The 19,534-nt window shown below is 43.9% G+C and overlaps 1 protein-coding gene across 1 annotated transcript in view; it reads left to right on the top strand.

The window, feature by feature from the left end:
• LOC135391447 (ubiquitin carboxyl-terminal hydrolase 22-like) overlaps nucleotides 1-19,534 on the top strand; it is a 49,214-nt gene that overhangs the window by 13,850 nt on the left and 15,830 nt on the right. Inside the window, 4 exon segments of the mRNA XM_064621702.1 lie at nucleotides 2,204-2,306; nucleotides 8,060-8,145; nucleotides 8,498-8,549; nucleotides 19,037-19,321. Of these exon segments, the coding sequence (XP_064477772.1) occupies nucleotides 2,204-2,306; nucleotides 8,060-8,145; nucleotides 8,498-8,549; nucleotides 19,037-19,321 (526 nt within the window).

Genomic DNA, 19,534 nt, shown 5'->3' with positions numbered 1-19,534 from the left:
GCGAGCGTGTTATACTTGAGAGCAGCAACATACTGTCATCACAGGGGTCTTACGGGCTTTGTATATAGTACTCGTCGTGGTTCCGAAATAACGCTACGGGGCATAAAACTAATTGAAGGTAGGATGCACAGCTTCGGAACTATCACTTATTGCGCCCAAGCTAAGAGGCGGCCACAAATGTGTATTCTCACGTGTTGTAACTTTCTGTCCCCTGTGGCCGTAGTTCGGCCTTCCTAATATTAACTCGCACGACAGCCTCATAGCGTGCGTATGTGCATTGCCTCAAGCACATGTGCGGGAGAATAGTGAATATACGCACGTGCGTATACGCACAAGTCGTGCGTGCGACTCCCATGAAAGTGCGTAATAGCAAGTTCAAGGAGCCCACGAAAGTATTGCCCTGCGTCTCCAAAAGAAAAAATCAACATACGTACCATAAGTGCAAAATAAGTACAGAATGCAACATCTGGGCAATAAATTACAAAGCAAAGGCTAAGAAGCAAAGCGCGCTCGTAGACATACGAGGAGCGCCTTTGTGTGGAAAAATCGCTCCACGGAAAAGTAGCCCAGAGTCTCAATCAAAAAGAGAAAAGGTACCTACCTTACCAGCAGGGCAAAGTACAGGCATAATTCTGCCCTTGTGGAATAAATCGTGAAAAATATTCTGGGGTTTTAGAAACAATTAAGATCGAACATGCAAAATTTTCGCGTACCACTCGTGGTTTTGCGATACTAGGCGGACGAAAGATGCGCTTGAACCCAGTCACTTTATATCATGTGAAAGGTCCTGTAAAGCTTTCGGCTGATGCTAATCCAATGGTGGCAGCCATGATCTGCAGGGGTCTCGCAATTGGCACATTTTACGTTTTTCGAAACTTTCACAACGTTCTTTTACCAATGAAAAGGATGTGACTTTCACACTGCCTGCGGGACTGGCGGCCACCTGAAACAAAACCTACGATGTTACCACTGGATAAAGATCTTTACGAAGCGCTTCGTTTCTTCTCACTACTTTGTCGGTATGTTCGCGGACTGGGGCTTCTCGTCAAGGGCGCACATGCAACTCATGTACTCTCCCACGGTTTGAATGAGCCTGACGGAACTGGGAGACCATTGGGTAAACGTAAAGTAATGCTCTGGGTATACTACAGCAAGCTCATGCAGTGTGGTCATTGATTACTCCGTCAGCGGGAGACCTGTAGCAAAGAAGAGGTTGAAGGTCGCGTCCTCGTGGATGGGGCGCGCTAGGCTGCAGTCTCGCGGACCATGTCTGACCAAAAAAATCGCTGCGCGTCTCTCAAGAAAAAATAAAAGATTGTCTCACTTGGAGTCTAAAGTAGAGACATGACGCCACCTTTTCAAAAATAACCAAGGAAATCGAAGATGGCATTTTTGAGAAAATTGAGATGCAACATTGGTAATTTTCGCCTACCATGTGCGATTCTCAAGCTAATAACACGGAAAGCACTGAACTGAGAAAAATGAACTTTATACAGCACGAAAGCTCTTTCAACGTCATATCGAATGGCACTAAGCTTGATGTCCTCAGACGTTCTGTCATGAAGCAAATTGGTAACAAAGTTTGGCCTTTTTGAACGTTTATGCCAAGTTTGGCATTTTTTAACAGAAAATCTGTGGCCCTTAGAGTTCTGCGGGTGGCTGTCGACAGTATCTATGGTGCAGCCTATAATCACAAAAAACCTCCAGTTCCTAGGCATAAAATCAGCCGTGCTAGATCCCGTCAAAGTCGGTCCAGAAGAAAGCGCGCTCAAGCAGCCTCAGACTTTCCTCCTCTCCCACGCGGAAACTACTCCACGCACGAGCGTCGCACGTGGCGCGATTTGCGTCGTTTGAGCTGTCATCTAACATATATTTTTTCTCTGCGAATTAAAAAATACGACTTTCACACATTGTTCGATTTAAAATGAAACTACCCCTCTGAAAAAAGTTTGGTCCCGAATTCGGTTCGGAAAGAATTTGGACGCTTTTCGGGCCATGCGGTTCACGCTTTACCCCTCTGAACCTTAACTACAACTAGTTTGCAACAACTGTGTGTAAACAACTTATCTGGTAGATTGTCACCCCTTAGACTGCTGACACTACAACATTGGTTGCATCTACTGTACTTGTACGGTTGTATCTACAACTATTGGTTGCATCTACGAAAATGAGCGATAAAATTATTGGTTCTTCTTTTTTTCAGGCACAAATGGGTTGTCAAACAGTAACCCTCATCACTGCAATTGCATTATTGACCAAATATTCACCGGAGGGCTACAGTCTGATGTGGTCTGCCAGTCCTGCAAGTGAGAATGTGTTCCCTATAGATAGAATGAGATAGAAGCAGGCGTGCCACTGATGGCATACGTCCGTACTTAAAAGGGCACTAAACTGATGGTCGTACTTTGTCTAAAAAACAGCGCAGAGTGAAAGCAGGGGTGACACTGTACCTAAATAGTATTTGTTTTTTCAGTGACTGTTGTAAACCGGACGACGCGAGTCGTTGCACTTCACTATCAATAATCGCTGCTTATTGGCTGGTCCTGAGTCCTGACGATGGGTCTAGACTCTGGCTGCACATCCCACAAAAAGTAGTGGGCAATATGGGCACGACATTGGGTGCACTGATGACGTGACACTCATACGATTATGATTCACAAAGCTGCGCTTCCATTCGACCACCACTGTAGCGCTCAACCTAGCAGATGCCATGCGAAGGCGGTGAACGAGACAATTAGCAATGCACCTGCCATCCCACTAGCTGATGGCGAGCGGCCATGATATAAGGACATGATCCGTAAATAATTTTAGCTATCATTGCCATTCATCAGGTACTCACCGCAGTTGTGGCGCTTTCTGGCCTCTGTTGCGCTTGCGCCGCAAACACCTACAGTCACAATCTACCGCTGAAGCAGAGAGTCGGGACCTGATGCTTTAGTCTCGATACTTGCTTAACGCTGCGTACTTTCATCATTTAAAAAAGTGAGAAGCGTCGACCTTGAGCAGGGAGGGACACCCTCCTCACTGCAAGTGAGGTGAGGGTGCCTTGAACCCCCTCACCTCACGGAATTTGAGGTGAGGTGAGGGAAAAATGTTTATGCAAGGCTGAGGTGAGGTGAGGTGAGGGAAATTCTCTGAAAAGGTTTTGAGGTGAGGTTAGGAAATTTTTCTCATAATGTTTTGAGGTGAGGTGAGGGCGAGGAAAATTTTCTGAAAAATTATTTGAGGTGAGGGCAGGCGAGGAAAATTATCTGAATTTTTTTTGAGGTGAGGTGAGGGAACTTCTCCGAAAAGTAGTTGAGGTGAGGTGAGGACAAAGCTCCGTCCAGGAAAATTGAGGTGAGGACAAAGACCGTGAGCAGTTTTGCCCACCTCTGCATCATTGCTCTTATATCGGTTTAGTGCCCTTTAAGCTTCTCTGCTATGATGTCACAAAATCGGCTCATCTCTTGAATACAGCAAACTCCTTTATAGCGAACACCTTTTTAACAAAAATACCACTACAGCTAATTTTTTTGCGGTCCCGCTAGAGCCCTATAGGTCCAATAATGGACATCCTTTTTAACGAAAATACCTTTACTGCAAATTTTTTTTGCTGTCCCCTGAGTTTCGTTGTAAAGGAGTTTGACTGTATTGCTCGACATGGGGACTCCAACCAGCTACGATGGGTATCCTAGGATCAGCATGATGTTACGGCTCCAAGGGAAATGCTCGCTTCGAGGTGCCTTGCTCACCACTCAGGGGGCTCACACTGGAATGAAGTGCAGTTTGCTAGAGGCAGCACGGTGGTTCAGGCTGTGTTCCCAGACAGCAGGAGCACAGATTGGAAGCACTTAACGAGAACGACGTAATAACAAGGGCCGTCAAATCAAAGATTAGCAAGGCAATCAGCTTATCGTGGTTTTGAATTCGCTACCATGAAAACCTTCCAATCTACTACTCGCTACTCATGGATAATTCTCAATTGAAACATTATTTTCATGAATTAGGACCGGGCAAGCCGAAGGTTTGATTGTGAAGTTGCTTCATTTACCGAGCAATAACTTTCGACTGAGGTATCAGTTTTATTACCATGGCATAACTTGAAAACGACGCCGATAATGTGTCTTCATCATTTTGTTTTTCGTGCGCGTCCAGCGCTCCTTCATTGAAGTTGCTGACATTACGTTCCTGAGCTTGGATTTGACTTCTTTTATTGCATCATTTTCAAAGAGTGTTTCCTATTGGCTAAAACTCGCCAATAGTGAGTTTTACGGAAGTACCGCAACTTAACAACAGTAATATTGCGACATTGCACTTTCTGCTATAATAAGTTTGCTGCAGTTGCGCGCATTAAAAGAAAATTTTGATTTCTCTCGTGTTACTACTTTTGTGTACCATAGTGTACCAGCAATGAAAGGACTGATCAGGCAACACAGCATTAAAAGGTTATACAGCAGACTTCTGTTAATATGACTTTCGATAATTCTTTTTTTTTTCACTTAATTTCATTCAGTTTGATGGTACTGCCTAACGCCCTAATGTTTCTGTTGATAGAAAGCTGGTTATTTGGAACATGAAAGCAGTCCACATTGAAATTAGACCAATGTGTCCGAAGCACCTACATTGCACCACACCATAGCCTCCTATATACTACATGCCTGACCAATGATTCTGAAATACACAGGCGCCAGTCGGCCACAATAGTGGCGCTAGTCTCCTAGGTTGGTGATAGTTACCTCGATGCGATATCAGCAGTATCGGTCATGACGCTGTCCTCCTACATACAGAGCGTAGTTTACAATCGGTGGTGTCTAACTGTCGGAGACATGACATGACACCCTAAAGAGACTGGATCAACGCTAATTGGTGTGACATTTTTCGATAACCACTGGCTTATCGAGCGATGACAGAGGCTTGAGCAGTGCATACCCATCCAGGACATTTATCTCTTTACTGCGCTTCAGAGCAGCGTATGCACTGAGCATACGGCAGCGTACACTTACTGGGCAGGCGAAGGTTGCCACTGCTAACTGCTAGGAAACACTGCTAGGAAAGTGGCGCCCCCATGAACGGCCTATTTTGTCACGTTTTGCAGGTATGTAGTGTATAGGAGGCTACGACCACACATAGCAACAGAAAAGTTGGCCCTAAAGCCCCAGTGGCTGGTGGCTACGGAGCAGTACCGATAAAATTCATTTGATCGTGGTAATCGTTCCGGAAAAGGAGGAAACATCTTCTTTCTCGTTTTTCTCTGGTTTTTGTTTCACTGTTCCCCAGTCCTTCGTGCGGAATCTGTCTGTACTTTCAGCTTTGTGGATTGAGCCAGCCACTCTGGCTAGCTATGGCAACGCGTGGTAGGTACAAGACACTGTCGATTGGCATCAAGGTAGACATTCCCGAAGATGCTGAGAAAGGACACCTCAGGTTCGATGACTTCATGGAAGTGCACAACAACATTGAAGCGTGTGGGTAACTTATGGATGTTGATATAATGTGAGCAAAGGTGAACAATGTATGCTGCCACATGGAAGATGGTGAAGACTATTTTGCCGATAGTGCACAGCATGAGTGACCAAGACGTTGAAGGCAGAATCAACAGCCTGTAACTCCCATTTGTCGTATGAAGATAACACTGAAGAGGTGTTCCATCATATCAATGCTCTATGTAGCATGTTTTCAGATGTGTGTTTGAAGCGCAAACCACAGCAGAGGATTACAGATTTTTGCTTTTTAAAGCAGCATTGACTTCATTCATTTTTTTTTGCCTATTCTTTAATTCAGCCACCAGCTTCCGTGGCATAGTGGTGAGGATGATCACTTTCCGCGCGGAGACTGGGAGGTGACACTGGTTCGAATCCTGTCACCGTCTGTGCTGTCTGAGGTTCTCCCTGGGTTTTTCCGAAGACATTCCAAACGAATGTAGGCACAGTTCCTCCTAAAGCCGGCCCAGGACGCATACTAACCCCCCTGTCCCACTTTCCTTCCTGCTGTCCTCCCTCCATCTGTCCACATCTGTACGCCGCTCATAGCCACAGCTGCTTCGCGGCGCTAACACGGGATTTAAAAAAAAATTAATTCAGCTTTCGTATAATTTGGTCAGACTTTGTACTACCATCAGGATTGATTTGATGGAAGTTTACTCTGCTTGTGCATTCGTTATTATGAAGTCATCGAGGCACCGGAAGATCACAAAGCACAAGCCCAACCTTCTGCATGGAATGTGAACTTTACCATCACTGTTGCGATAGTAGAATTTGTGACAGTTGTAGCAATCAAATCAGGCAATCAAGCAATCAAATTTTTGCAACGTACTACTCTGCCTTGTTGCACAAGCATGAAAAATCAAAGGATGAAGGCAGAGTACCGATGTTGTCGCAAAAATTATGCTGCAGTTAATAAAACTGGCATCTCAATTAGGAATGCTCAGTTGTCTCGTGACGTAAACCCCCAATTATTATTATTCAGTTCGGACTTATTGCTTAGTAAATCAAACTGTTTCACATTGGAAACTTTGGCTTGCCCACTCCGTGTTCACGAAACGGACTTCCCAATTCAAAATACAGTCGCCGTCCGATTTTTCGGACTCTTCGGGGATCGCGCAGGAGTCCTGATAATCGAGCAGTCCGAAAAAACGAATTTCGCTTCAAAATAAACTTTACTAAGCACTAGTAGGATGAAAAAAAAAGTAGATGAAAAAAAAAAACTTGCAAGTCTGCAAGTCGGCTTCACCTAACGCATAAGTGTTTTAGGTGAAGCTCGCTTTACAGCGCTGTCGCGCGACCCGCGGGCGGACAGCACGTGCTGGGCCTTTTGAATAAAGCCGGTGGCCAAAAATGAAGACACAAAAGCGTTACGACAGACCTCTTCTACTCAGAGGAATCAAAAATGAACAATCATTGCCTATTTTTTTTTTGCCTGAATATTTTAGTTGGTTGATTTCGTTTCATACGAATTCCAGATGATATCACTATTTTCCGTCACCCCAAGATATGCAGGAAATCGAACAGTGAAGCCTTCTTTAATATTCACAAGCTTTCATGCAGTAGTCTACATTTCTTCAGGACACCTGAAGAAATGTAGACTATACATGAAAGCTTGTGAATATAAAGAAGGCTTCACTGCTGGATTTCCTGCATATCATTGCTATTCTGGACGCTGGTTGTTTTCTTCACCTTCCTCTGCTGTCGTCACCCCAAGAGAGAAATTTGCTGTTTGGGCAAATAGAGTCCGAAATATCGAGCGACGCGGCTGCGCGACATCCGAAATTTTAGACGTTCTTGTACATTAACTCTCTGGGACCTGCGGCCGTTCCGCGAACAAGTTCGAATAATTGAGCACGTCCGAAAAATCCGGGGTCCGAAAATCGGTCGGCAACTGTATAGTGTAAGTTCAGATTCAAATCTTGATCTCGCCAAACATATACAGCAGTCCACTGCTCAACCCCATTGCAGTGCTTCTGTTATTAACAAGTGCAGCTGGAAGCATGGCATTACCTTCTACAAACTGCACTTGATTCCGACATGAACCCTTCTCAGCAGGTGAGGCAGGGCGCTTACGAGTGAGTGTTTCCCTTGGAGCGACAACTTCACCCAGACGCTGGGCATAGCTAGAGCCTGAAGTATTTTTTCCTCAATTTGGGGGGGTAAAAATAGGGGAAATCAACACGTGCTCTCACTTCATGCGAATTCGGGTGCGAAAACTTCCAATATGCTAAATTTTGGGAGAAGTCTGACCCTATTACTCACACAAACTGTACTGCTTTCGTACAAACGGTGACGTAATTGTATTTGCTGCCAAAGAAGCTAGTGTGCACTCCTACAGGTGTTCCAGAGAGGTCAATTTGCTGGGGGAAAAAATCTAGTTTGACCCCAAAGAGGCAGCCTTCAATTCGGGGTGTAAATTAGGGGAATAGAGGGGTTAAACCCTAAAATTTCAGGATTTAATCATAGCCAGGCGGAGCCTCTGTTCACTGAACGATATTTTCAACGATAGGCACAAAGTCTTCAGAGGATGTCTCTGCTCTACAGTTCTAGCATCCTAAATACAAGTCAAAAAAATCATATGTTATGTGTTTCAGGGGTGTATCTACCACAATTGACCCTTTCTGGGATATATCTCTCGACTTAGGGCCAAACTCGTGCTTACAGCAAGTAGCAGTACCAGGTGAGTTGGCTTATTAAAGACTGACAGCTTTTTGTCTTTATGGGATTGCTTAAACAGGCGGAGAGAAAGTATGTTGAATGAACTGTACGTTGGATAAGAGCTTAAGAAAGATAAGATGAGAAATAGCAATGTTTTAGTGCGAAAGGCACTTTGCACAACTGTTGGATATTCGATTCAGTATTCAGTATTTTTCCTGCATGATAGTCTCTACAAATTTCTTATAATAGTGTTTCTGGCTCAGAAAGATGCAAGTGTGCATATATTAAAATATTTGGTTAGTTATATACTGTTTCGCTGTATATTGTTACTATGATAAGAAACCTTAAAACATTTATTTTTCTCTCAACTCCAGAAGGTGAATCTGATGACACTGAGCCCACATCCTTGCTTGACTGCCTGGAGAGGTATTTTCTTTTAAGATATTCTTATTCCCTTTTAACATAACCGTGAAAATGTGCACCGTTGACATGGCACTGTCGACTTGCTTTGGGACCTGTGCTCAACAGTTTCTACATAAATATCACTCCACTTGTCCTCGTGTATGTCCTAGGACACTTGTCAACCATTTTACGTGACTTCAGATAAGCAACTATTCTGTGTGAATTTGAAGCCTTTTACAATTATTAGGAATTTTGGGAAGCAATCTGTGCAAAGGTAAATGGACGTGCATTCCCAGTACCTTGGTCCATGGGCTGCAGGACACTTGTTGTATTTGGAGGCAAGAACTCTAAACGTATCGCCTGGAGGTTCTGTACTGCGCCATGTGCTGCACAGTTATCGACGAACATGATAACACTTCTCCTCTCGTGCATGAACTTTCTGTCCAGCTTTCGGATATAATCATCAAATATAGCCTGTGTGACCCAGGCCTTTTTATTTGCCTGGTACCACACCGGCAGGGACTTTACGCCCCTGAAGGTGTTAATGGCTTTTGTTTTCCCGATGACCAGGGGAGGAAATATTTCCGATCCTGACACGTTTGCCCCCACGAGCACAGTCTTTACTGTGCTTACCGTTAGTGCACGATCGTCCACTAAAACTAAGAGTGCGGTCGTGCAGCAGTTTGTAAAAAAGTCCAGTTTCGTCTCAGTTAAAAATGTCTTTTGCGTCGTACGAAGATAGCAGGTCTGCAGGGCGATCCTCATTGTAGGTGGCACTGCACCACTGCACCACTTTCACTACAAACTTTCTTAAATGAAAGACAGTGTCTTTTCTTAAACCCTCACATCCACCAATCAGAGAATATTAAACCTCTGATGTCCAAGCGGAGTGCGAGAGGTTCTGCCTTCTGCTTGAGTATGTCGCCAGAGACTGGCGTCTTCTTATTGACGGCTCCATTTAGCCGTATTACTAGGGCTTCCTCAAGTTTAGGATGAGTGCCCCTATGATCACTCCTCTGGTTTTTGGAATGGGATGCTTCGAAAGCTTTTAATATCTTGTTTCATTTCGCCATTCTTTTGTGTGAGTTTGTGTTGCGCTCTGCCCCTCCTAGTCTGGTTGGGATATTGGAATGCTGCATCTGAACAAGGAATCAGTGTGAGGACAGTCCAGCGACATGCCCACCGAGGGCTGCATGTAAACATCCAGACTGCCAGTTAGAGAAGGCAGAGGCAAAAGGGGTGGTGCAAGGAAATCACTACTGGTGACAGCAAAGTGTAATGCTTGCCATCAAACTCTCAAACTTTACCAACAAAGTACCATGTATCCGTTGCACAACCATATTGCACTACGCCGCGGTATATCGAGCAGGTTCCTTAAACGCGGTAGTTGTGAACGTGCGAATGGTGAACATGTGAACGGTGCCTCGTTGCAATTAGCCAACAAGGATGTCATCTTCGAGAAATGTTGTGCTGCGTCTGTTCTAAGCCCGACGGGATCAGTGCAATGTCATCACGGGCGATGTGCAGACGCCGCGAGCAAGCCATAGCCTTTTGAGTCTGACCTGCGACCTTCTTTCATCCACCATCGAGCTCAAGATGTTGTTCAGCACTAAGCATGTTGTACAGGACTTAGACTCAGTCCATAATGTGAAGAGCATGAGCCTGTGCCATTCTCTTACGGTGAATTCTGCTTTTTCTGCACTACAATGACAAGCAGAAGAGTCACACTGCACGACATACACAGTCTGCCCTTGAGTGGGGCACACCTGAAGTTGTAGCAGTGTAAACTGTGTCATATGGGTGTGGCAACCTTTTCTTCATCCTTTCATAGTTGACGTCCCTACATATTTCTGTGGTTTTCAAAATGTGGTTGTATGTGCACATTGCAGAAAATGGGTTGCTTGAAATCATTGTTCGATTCGATATTCAAAGTCAAATATTTGCAATATTCGTATTCAACATTTTTACTACATATTTGCACAGCCATAATGAATACACGATCAAGGGAACCTCAAGGCGTTGTCTGGCATTTAAGTATAATGTGACTCCAACCTGTTTCTGTGAATGGACAACTTTGGTACCTTCATGCAGGCACCTGTTGGACCTTAATTTCCCTTCTCGTTACGAGTTCAAGGGGCCCCACTGGCATCTTCCCTCTTCTTGATTTGTTGCCTTATTTCCTTATCACATTGACTGACTGCACATCGTCATCCTTCAAATGCTTGCAGCAGCTATGTGTTCTAGGTGATGCTTTATGAATGGTGAGGTGTGCAAGGACTTTCTAAAGGGCACGAAGTGGACCTCCTTTCACTTAAAGAAGAGTGGGGGTTATCGAAATACGTAACCATAGACAATGCAGTCAAACTTCTATATAGCTAAGTCGTAAATGATCATGTTTTAGGTATTTAGATAGATAAGATTTGTCAAATCATACGTATCAAGAACAAAATCGCCCAGACCGTTCCGCAAAATGCATCCTCTATTATACGTCATTTGCCAAGAATTATCACACAAGTTCTATTCAACAGTGATGTCATCACCGTACTTATGGTGCCGGATGCACCAGGTGCAGGTCAATCAGTTTCACTTGGATTGTCCTCTCTAGTGTTGGAAGCATGGTGCGTTCATAATTGCATATTTAGCTTCCACTGCTTTTTCTTGATTCTCCTACGTGCTCGCATAATGGTGGCAACTGTCTTTATTTGGCCTTTGCCAGGAAAAAGTGGGAGACAGTGATAAGCCAGAACACAATCTAGATCGAGACTGGATCTGGTTAACAACAAAAAGGTTGTTGTCATGGTGACTCATCTTTTTAAGAAAATTCGCTTCATTGCCATGCAGAAACAAGATTCTTGGCTCACACATTGTTTATCGAGTCTTTTGGTATGGTATGGTATGCTTCTACTATTTCTGTTGCCGTTTTATCCCTATTTTTACAAACTATCTCAGTGCCCTTGAACCACACACCTTGCTATGTGCACACCTTGCTATGTGCTGGCATGTGTTCATCAGCCTTGTTTATCGTATGTAGTTCGTGCTCCCTAAGTCATTTATTAATGCAGCGTTCCGTTTGTCCTATATAGACCTGGTGAGTGGAATGACATATACCACACCCACCACACAATTCACATACTATCTGGTGTGCTTCTTTCCACTGCTGTGTTGTCCTCTTTCTTCCTTGTTTATGAGGTGACATAGGCTTGCAAGTTTTCAAGGAGCTGAGAAGACCATGGGATTTTATTTGCTCTTACTTATCGATTTGCTCGAACTTCTTGCACAACTTCTTGCCTAGTGCGGTCCTTTGCTGTTTTCCTTCAGTCTATTTGGGACCCAGTCTTTTCTTCAATGTCCTCTCCCTTTAGTCTCTCATTAGTCAGTGTAGTCATTCTTTAGTGTTTTGCACTAACTACTTTACTGATACTATGTTCGAACGAAGCCCAACAACAAACTCTACTGAAGTACACTGGGCACGTTAAAGGGACACTAAAATGCAAATATAAGTTCACTTCAAATTATGTTACATGCTCTGTTAATTTCGTACTTGTTATCATAATTCAAAACTTTGATTCCGTTACGGAGCTACAATCGAAATTATGCTGGACTCTTTCTTGCTTCGGCGCGAAGCAGTGAACGTCATTTCAGGTCATGCATCTGTGTTTTTAGTTTATACTGCGCGTGCCACGCCATGGAGCAGTCCCGTCGAAAAACATAGTGCGCGTTGCGAAACGGACTGGCGTCGCTGTCCGAAGGACGTGAAGATAAATGCTGTCAGTGGAACATTCGCGAGAACTGCTGTGGGCTACAATTCAGTGAATCGGTATTGAAAAATGTAGCAGTGCGCATCATGCCGCGCATATTTGGAACACTACTATAAGACCCGTTCCAAATCCACATGCCCACGATAAGTATTCGCGTGCTTCCCCTGCTGTCTCATTGGATGATGCCAATCTTTGCCTCCTGGGGATATCATTCATTGCTGCCAAAGACGGCTCTGTTTTCATTGCGTTTTCTTCCAAACAGTGCTGTGTGAACTAATTTTACGTACATTATACTAATTGGAACACGGCTTTCGCTTGAAGAGTAAGTTGTTTTTGCATTTCAGTGCCCCTTTAGGTGGCGAGTCAAGAGTCAAAATAGTCATGACTCGATCTACTGAACAGCCAAGTGCACTTCTGGTACTCATAACTCAAGTCAAAATTTGACACATCTCAGAAGCAGTGTCACGGAGCCAAAAAGACAGGGGCGGGAGGGAAATGACGTAGTTCTGCCAGCTAGCAGACGAGACGTATGTTGCCGCATGGATGCTTGTTTGACCTGCACATAGGTATTTGCAACGATGAACGATGCTCAAAAGAATCAATTAAGAATCAGTTGATCGATTCATTAAAGGATAAAGGTGGGACAGTTGGTAAATGCTGTTTAGTTGCAGCTGTGTTGGTAGTGACCTTGTCTTCGTCCATGTCTTTTGTGCTGCACTACAGGTATGTGTGATCGGCCCATGTCAGCGAAGCTTACCTTCACTGGTCGTCTACGTTAGCGCTGGTGTGAGCGACATTGCAGAACGCAGCAACTGAGCGTTTAACAACATCAATTTATTCGATGCTCAGCTTTTAAAAATCGTGTGTCTGCAGTGTCTGTCAAAATCCCGAAGTGGAAATATAGCTGTGAGCAGAAGTGTGTATTTTCGCCATGCATGCGAGGATTTGGAGTGTCAAGCAGAGGCTTCTTGTGGGGTTAGACAGTCACTCCTTTTGGTGTCAGAGAGTCACTGCTTAATGCTCCCACTGTTGTCACATTAAGACCACCGACGAGCCATCTCCGATTCACGACTTTCTTGCGTGGAGATGGCACCACACAGACATAGTGACTGAACATGTTATACATCTCTTTCACCCCTAATCCCCCAACTCTTTGTCAAAGAATAATTGATGTCAGGTAATAAACATTTTTGACAAATAAATAAATCAACTGAATAAATGACATTTTTAATGATTTATCCGCATGGAACGTGGACAGATTTTAACTGTGTATTATTAATGTTTGTATTAACTGACCATTGTGTAGTAGAAATATCAATTTTAGTTCATTTACTTGCCTATGTGCAAGTGAATTTAAATTTAGTTCTTGCAACATACATATAACCAAAGAAGTCCTTTGAAACTTATACAAGATAAGCCGGGCAGCAGATCTTCATACTTTCTCTATTTTTTCTCAGATAGCGTGCATGTGTAGGAACCCCAGACTGCAGATGAATACTCTAAACAAGGTTTTATGTGCTGCGAATTTAATATCTTTCATTGTATGATGGCGAAATTTCACAGGCTTCGAGTGGCTTTCACGCACATATGGCTATCTCATTTCGGATGGTTCCCTTTAAATATGTCGCCAGCAAAATGGGAAGGGTGCCGGATGACTTGGACAGGCACAGAAAGTTCATGGATTTTTGTGTTTAAATAGTGACGGCTGACTTTTAAACATGGCATATCATCTTACGAAGCAATCGAGCATTCTCGTTGATTTTCCTTATTTCGAGAACGTCTAGATCAGGGACATCGCAGCTAGGAATATTGAGGGGCTCCCTCGACTGCTCCCAACCTGAGGCTACTTCCTTCAGTATATGTCCTACTGATTCTCCGGATTATTTCCCACTGTTGAATTCAGCTGTGATGTTTCTAAATGATAAAGATCTGCAAATAACAAGTGGTCTTCCCTGTTAGGCTGAAAAACAAAGCAAAAAAATAAAAAAGCAGAGGAGCACTGATTGCCTGCTGCGTATGCTCGAGTTAAAAGTTACAGAAAAAGAGGTGCGAAGGACACACTCCATGGAGCTTTGAACTCCCTTCAAACAAACGGCGGCGATCAAACTGCTTTCAAACAAACTACTTTCGACCAAGCAGCGTTCGATCAAATGCCTTTGACCAAATGGGCGTATGCTAACCTCATCACAATACTCCGTAGGTAGCGAATAAAGAGACTTGTCAGCCAGTTAAACCTCTTCAAATGGTTAAAAAGAGAGAGATGAAAAGCGATGCTTTATTACATGGACTGGGATTACATAAGATGTGCACAGGTTGGGAACCAAAAGCAAAGAGGGAACGGGAGGCGAGAATAGTGAGCATTCAGAGACCAAGAGCAAGTCTTCCCCGCAGGTTCCATCTTTCGGGTCCCGTGTTTACAGGCAAAAGGTCACACGCGTGTTGCGCCCGAAGAGGCCTCGAGGAACCCAGACATCAGGCCGTTGCGATGTCTCGTCTACGAGAATAAAAATGGAAATGGAAGAGAAACACAAGTACAGTATGAGCAGAACAGGCGGACGGACTACAGTGTCACAGCTGTGGGGTGTAGGAAATGATGTCCCGGAAAAAATCGTCCCTGGCTGTGCGGGCGGAAAAAATGGTCCTGCAGGCGCCTGCAGAGCCAAAACTACAAGGCGTTGTTGCAGATAGCTGATGAAACACATCACAGCCGACCGAGTGTTATCACTCAATCTCCTGATTTGTTGAAATGGGGAGATATACTTTTTGTTTGTTTGTTTGTTTGTGTGCGTGCGTGCGAGTGTGCGAGAATGAAATCTACACGCCATTCAGTGAGTAACATAAAAGCGATGTCATTCGCTGCACTAGTTTGCTAGCAATATCATTCGCGGGATGCTAGTATTTTTCTACTGTTGGTCAGGAACGGGTTTTACAGTTGTCCCCTGCATCTTTTCTGTGTCGATGTTTATGTGCAATAAAAGCTGTACACCGACTCGTTCATTGTTTCATTGCACTTATAACTCCGCTTCTGCCGAAGATACGGTTCATCAACATAGAAAGTACAAGAGAACAACCGTAAAATCTTTGTCTGACCAGCAATAGTAAAATATTAGCATCCAGGTTGAGTTGAGTACTACACCAGACTAGATCTGACAACAGCCACATGCAGCAAGAGTGAAGTCTGAGCCTCAGGATCGTATAAAGAATTTATATTGATTTTATTTCATTTGTACAAATACAGAAGGTAACGTGCCATTTTGCTGACTGCTCTGTAATACTTCCTTTTATAACAGAACGCGGGTACCGCGTTTCCAGTCTATCTACCAGAAATACGCAGAAGCTAGCAGAACCTTCGGGAATCACTTCGGAATCTTGTCGCGTTGTTTGTACTTAGTAAAAAGTAAAACTAAAAGAAGAGAGAGAGGAACAGAAAAAACAGACTCAATCTGCATAATATAAGTGGTGCAGCAAATGTAACTGCTTTTATGTTCCTCATTGAATGACATGCAGCTTTTATTGTACATTAACATCCACGTTAATTAAAAAGCCGTATGTCTCCCAATTTCAACGAACCAGGAAGCCAAATGACCGAAAAATAACGCCGAACTATCAGAAGGCCGAAAGTGGAAATGCCAAAGAGACAGAAGACCTCTGATGAACACCCTAGTGAATGACCACGGAATGGGCTTGTTCTTTTCGTAAGATTATGAAAAAGTTTTGCTTCGCCTGAAACTTTCTGTACTGTTGTGTTTCAAGAACTGTATAATGACCACGCTTGTCCCATGACACAGGAGCACATATATGATATCTTCCAGAATGGTCGTTCAATTATCCCAGGTCACTCAACCTGTCCTAATGTCTGGCATACGGGTGCTGGAATAAATGGTTCCGCAGTATATGAGAAAAGAAAAAAGCACGCCCCACCCTCCCTCCCCCCAAAAAAAAACATGTTAAAGAAGGTACAGGCAGTCACAGTCAAATAAAATGTGAGCAATTGTCTGCGCCCTGGTGCAGTACATTCTGAAAGAAAACTGGCTCACCACAAACGAAAATGTTGGGTAACAACGATAAAGTTGAGATCTGGTCAGATGATCTCACCCACTCGCGCTTTGGCGTTTGAATAAACATTCGTTCATTGACTGCCTCAATGTTCAGACTTGACTCTACGTTGTCAGTGTTGAGATAATACCCACAGACCCATCACAACTGAAAGTAAGCCAGTGGTTTGGCAAATAGCCCTTGTTGCGGAAATGAGTGAACAGTAATAAATGGACATCTAAAAGAAATGGCAAATGGCTCACACGTCCAGCATAAATTGGTTACCAGAATTATTGCTCTCTCCTGGAACCTCTGATTAAGACCTCCATGTGTGGAATGCCCGCAACCCTATCATGGACACAGAAAAAACGACCACTCAGCGATGTAGCACCGACGATTCCGAAACATTTTCAGGCACATTAGTCCAGCTGTGAGCGAACTCCATCGTGGTGATTATTTTATTACTTCCATTGTATTTATTATACCTGTTTGGAATCTGCTCTCGTATGCCCACAGCATTCGATCAAAAGTTCATAATTTTTGCTTTCTTCTTTATTTATTTTATTTCATATATGGACACAACCGGTGGTAGTAGGACAACGCTTCCGAATCTCTCTGCGCAATATGCCGATTATGACAAAAATGAAAGATTTATTTTAAGAAAAAGTGTACTGGTGCGCATAGTTCGTGAAAGTAAAACACTCAGTTAGGGACGATGAAAACAGGTGCACAGAGAACACTGCTCCAAACTTCGTCCCTGTGCGTCGGTTTTGTGTTCTATTTTATTTCATTAGATCAAATTCTGATATTTCCATAATTCCATGTTTGATTCGAAAATCAAATACTTGCTGAGGTGTTGGAAAAATCCGTATACATATTCACACTGTAGTAAAAAGTTGACGTCCAAAGTCTACAGGTCCACGCATGTCACAAGTGGACATTCCTCAGAGGACATGTTTCCTGGGGACATTTCTGCCCGGGGTCATTTTTTCCGATAACTCTTTCCTGGGCCCCGGCACCGGAACAACTGATAAGAAAAACAGTGCTCATTTTCATATTTATTGCAGCTAACGACTCCTATGCTTACAACGTCAGCAACATATAAATAGGGTCCCTTCACCAAAATGTTAGCGGCCACTGTGCACAGAAAACAAACAAGGCTGATGCAACACAGCTGCAGGCTTGTCTACTGTAAAGCGTGCATAGGCATACCAATCAGGTTGGAAAAATCCGAAGCAGGGAACAGAGAGTATGACACACTCATTATCTCAAACACAGCAGCAACTTTTATTGCTTTTGTCATTCCCTTTTCTAGTCTCCCAGAAAAAGTTGTGTTTCAAGTGCTTCCGATTCAACAGGGGGAAGGGAACCTGGCAGGAAATGGGATCTAGGATAGGGTGTTGGATTTACGCTGCTGTGTCTTTTCTCACCTTTAACCACCGATATGGTGCCACAGGGAGGCGCAAAATACTTCCATCAAGAAGCGCATTACATACCCTAATATTTTATTTTATATCGGTAGAAAGGATAATCGGATGTGGATGATCCTGGTATTAAAATGCTCTAGAAAGATTTTTGCTTTTCTGCTCCAGGAAGGTTTCTGCATAAGTCCCTTGGTTTTTTGAGGAGAGTGTTTCAAAGCTTGAGTATCCAATTTTGATATATTTTTGTACAGTGGACTCGTTAATTAAATGAGGGGGCTGGGATATACGTTCGAATAAAGCGGAGTTCAAACTAAAGGGAGACGCTCTCCTACAAGGGGGCTTTGGCACAGGGAGTATGTGCAGATGTGTTGCGACGCACTTCGAGTCATGTTGTATGTTCACAGTGTCACTTTGACGCGTTTATATCAGCATAAGTCAGCTCATTACTGCTGCCGAACTCCGCCACTACCGTTGTTACGTTCCCGATGCGGCGATGCCTAACCGATGTTACGGTGGAGAAAACTGCTGTGGCTTTACACTCTTTCCAATCACAAGTGGGATGCACTTGTCACTGCCACCCATATCTGGGCGAGAGAAAATGGTGAACCATGCCTTACTTTGGTTTCCGCCCTGTCAGTGCTCACCTTTAAGTGCCAGCGTCATCATTCGTAACATTCGAAAAACGAGTCTGTTTTGTCGCCGTTGTAAGTGTCTCCTGGCTGGTAATTTGGCAAAATCCCAGGCAAATGATGGTGGAACCATGTTGACAAGTGGTGACAGGTGACATGCTGGTCAGTATCAGCAGAAACAGACTCCCAGCTGTTGGTTTTGCCAATGATCCTGTGCGGTATCTTGAATTTTTGCCACCATCCGGTACTTACCTTGAAGTCGTCACATCCAAGCGAGCACGCAACATCCTTAGACTTTTATTGAATAACGGCACTGTCCTGAGGAATATTCCTGGCTCCTCCAATATCCTTGTGGATGCAGATACACCTAGTTCAAGCAGCACGGTTGCACGTGCCATCGTGGATCTTGCAAGATCCACGATGACATCTACAACCGTGCTGCTCTATGGATGCAAATAGTGTCAATGCTATTCACGCTCACCTATATAACTGTTACCCTCATGCTGATAGTAGAATTGATGTGCCATTAAAATTTCCTTAAAGTATTTGAGGTGGCAGAAAAGTGTTAATTAGCACTTTGGAGTGTAGCACCTGAAAATAGTAGTAGTGTCTGTAACAAGAGCACATTAGCAGGACGCAAATACATGGGCATAATGTACTTGCAGGTTCACCCGCCCAGAACACCTGGGAAGCTCGGCAAAGATCCGATGTGGCCGATGTCAAAGCTACCAGGAATCTACCAAGCAGCTGACCATGAAGAAGCTACCAGTGGTGTGCAGCTTCCACCTGAAACGTTTTGAGCATTCAACACGCTTCCACAAGAAGATCTCTTCCCTTGTCTCCTTCCCACAATACCTGGACATGAGCCCTTTCATGTCTGCCGGTCGGGGTGCATCAAGCGCGCCAGGGACGTTGCTCTCGCACTCTCCTTCTCCATGCCACGACAATAAGTGTGTTATGGTTATAATCATTTTCAGTGAGGGTATGCGAATCCTTCAAGGTCTCAAACTTAAGTGAAATAATGGCTGTGTACATAATGTGCACAATTTCGAATAATTTTCACGTTTCTTCCTAGTGATCATCTGTGATAACATGGTTCGGTGTGATGACGTGACTGTCCTAACGATGACTGTGGAGGGGGAACATGAGAGTGATGGCATCCA

This window comes from Ornithodoros turicata, chromosome 4 (assembly GCF_037126465.1).
Source record: "Ornithodoros turicata isolate Travis chromosome 4, ASM3712646v1, whole genome shotgun sequence".
Classification (NCBI taxonomy): Eukaryota; Metazoa; Arthropoda; class Arachnida; order Ixodida; family Argasidae; genus Ornithodoros; species Ornithodoros turicata.
Note: the sequence above shows the minus strand (reverse complement) of the source record. Positions and strands in the feature narration are given on the sequence as shown.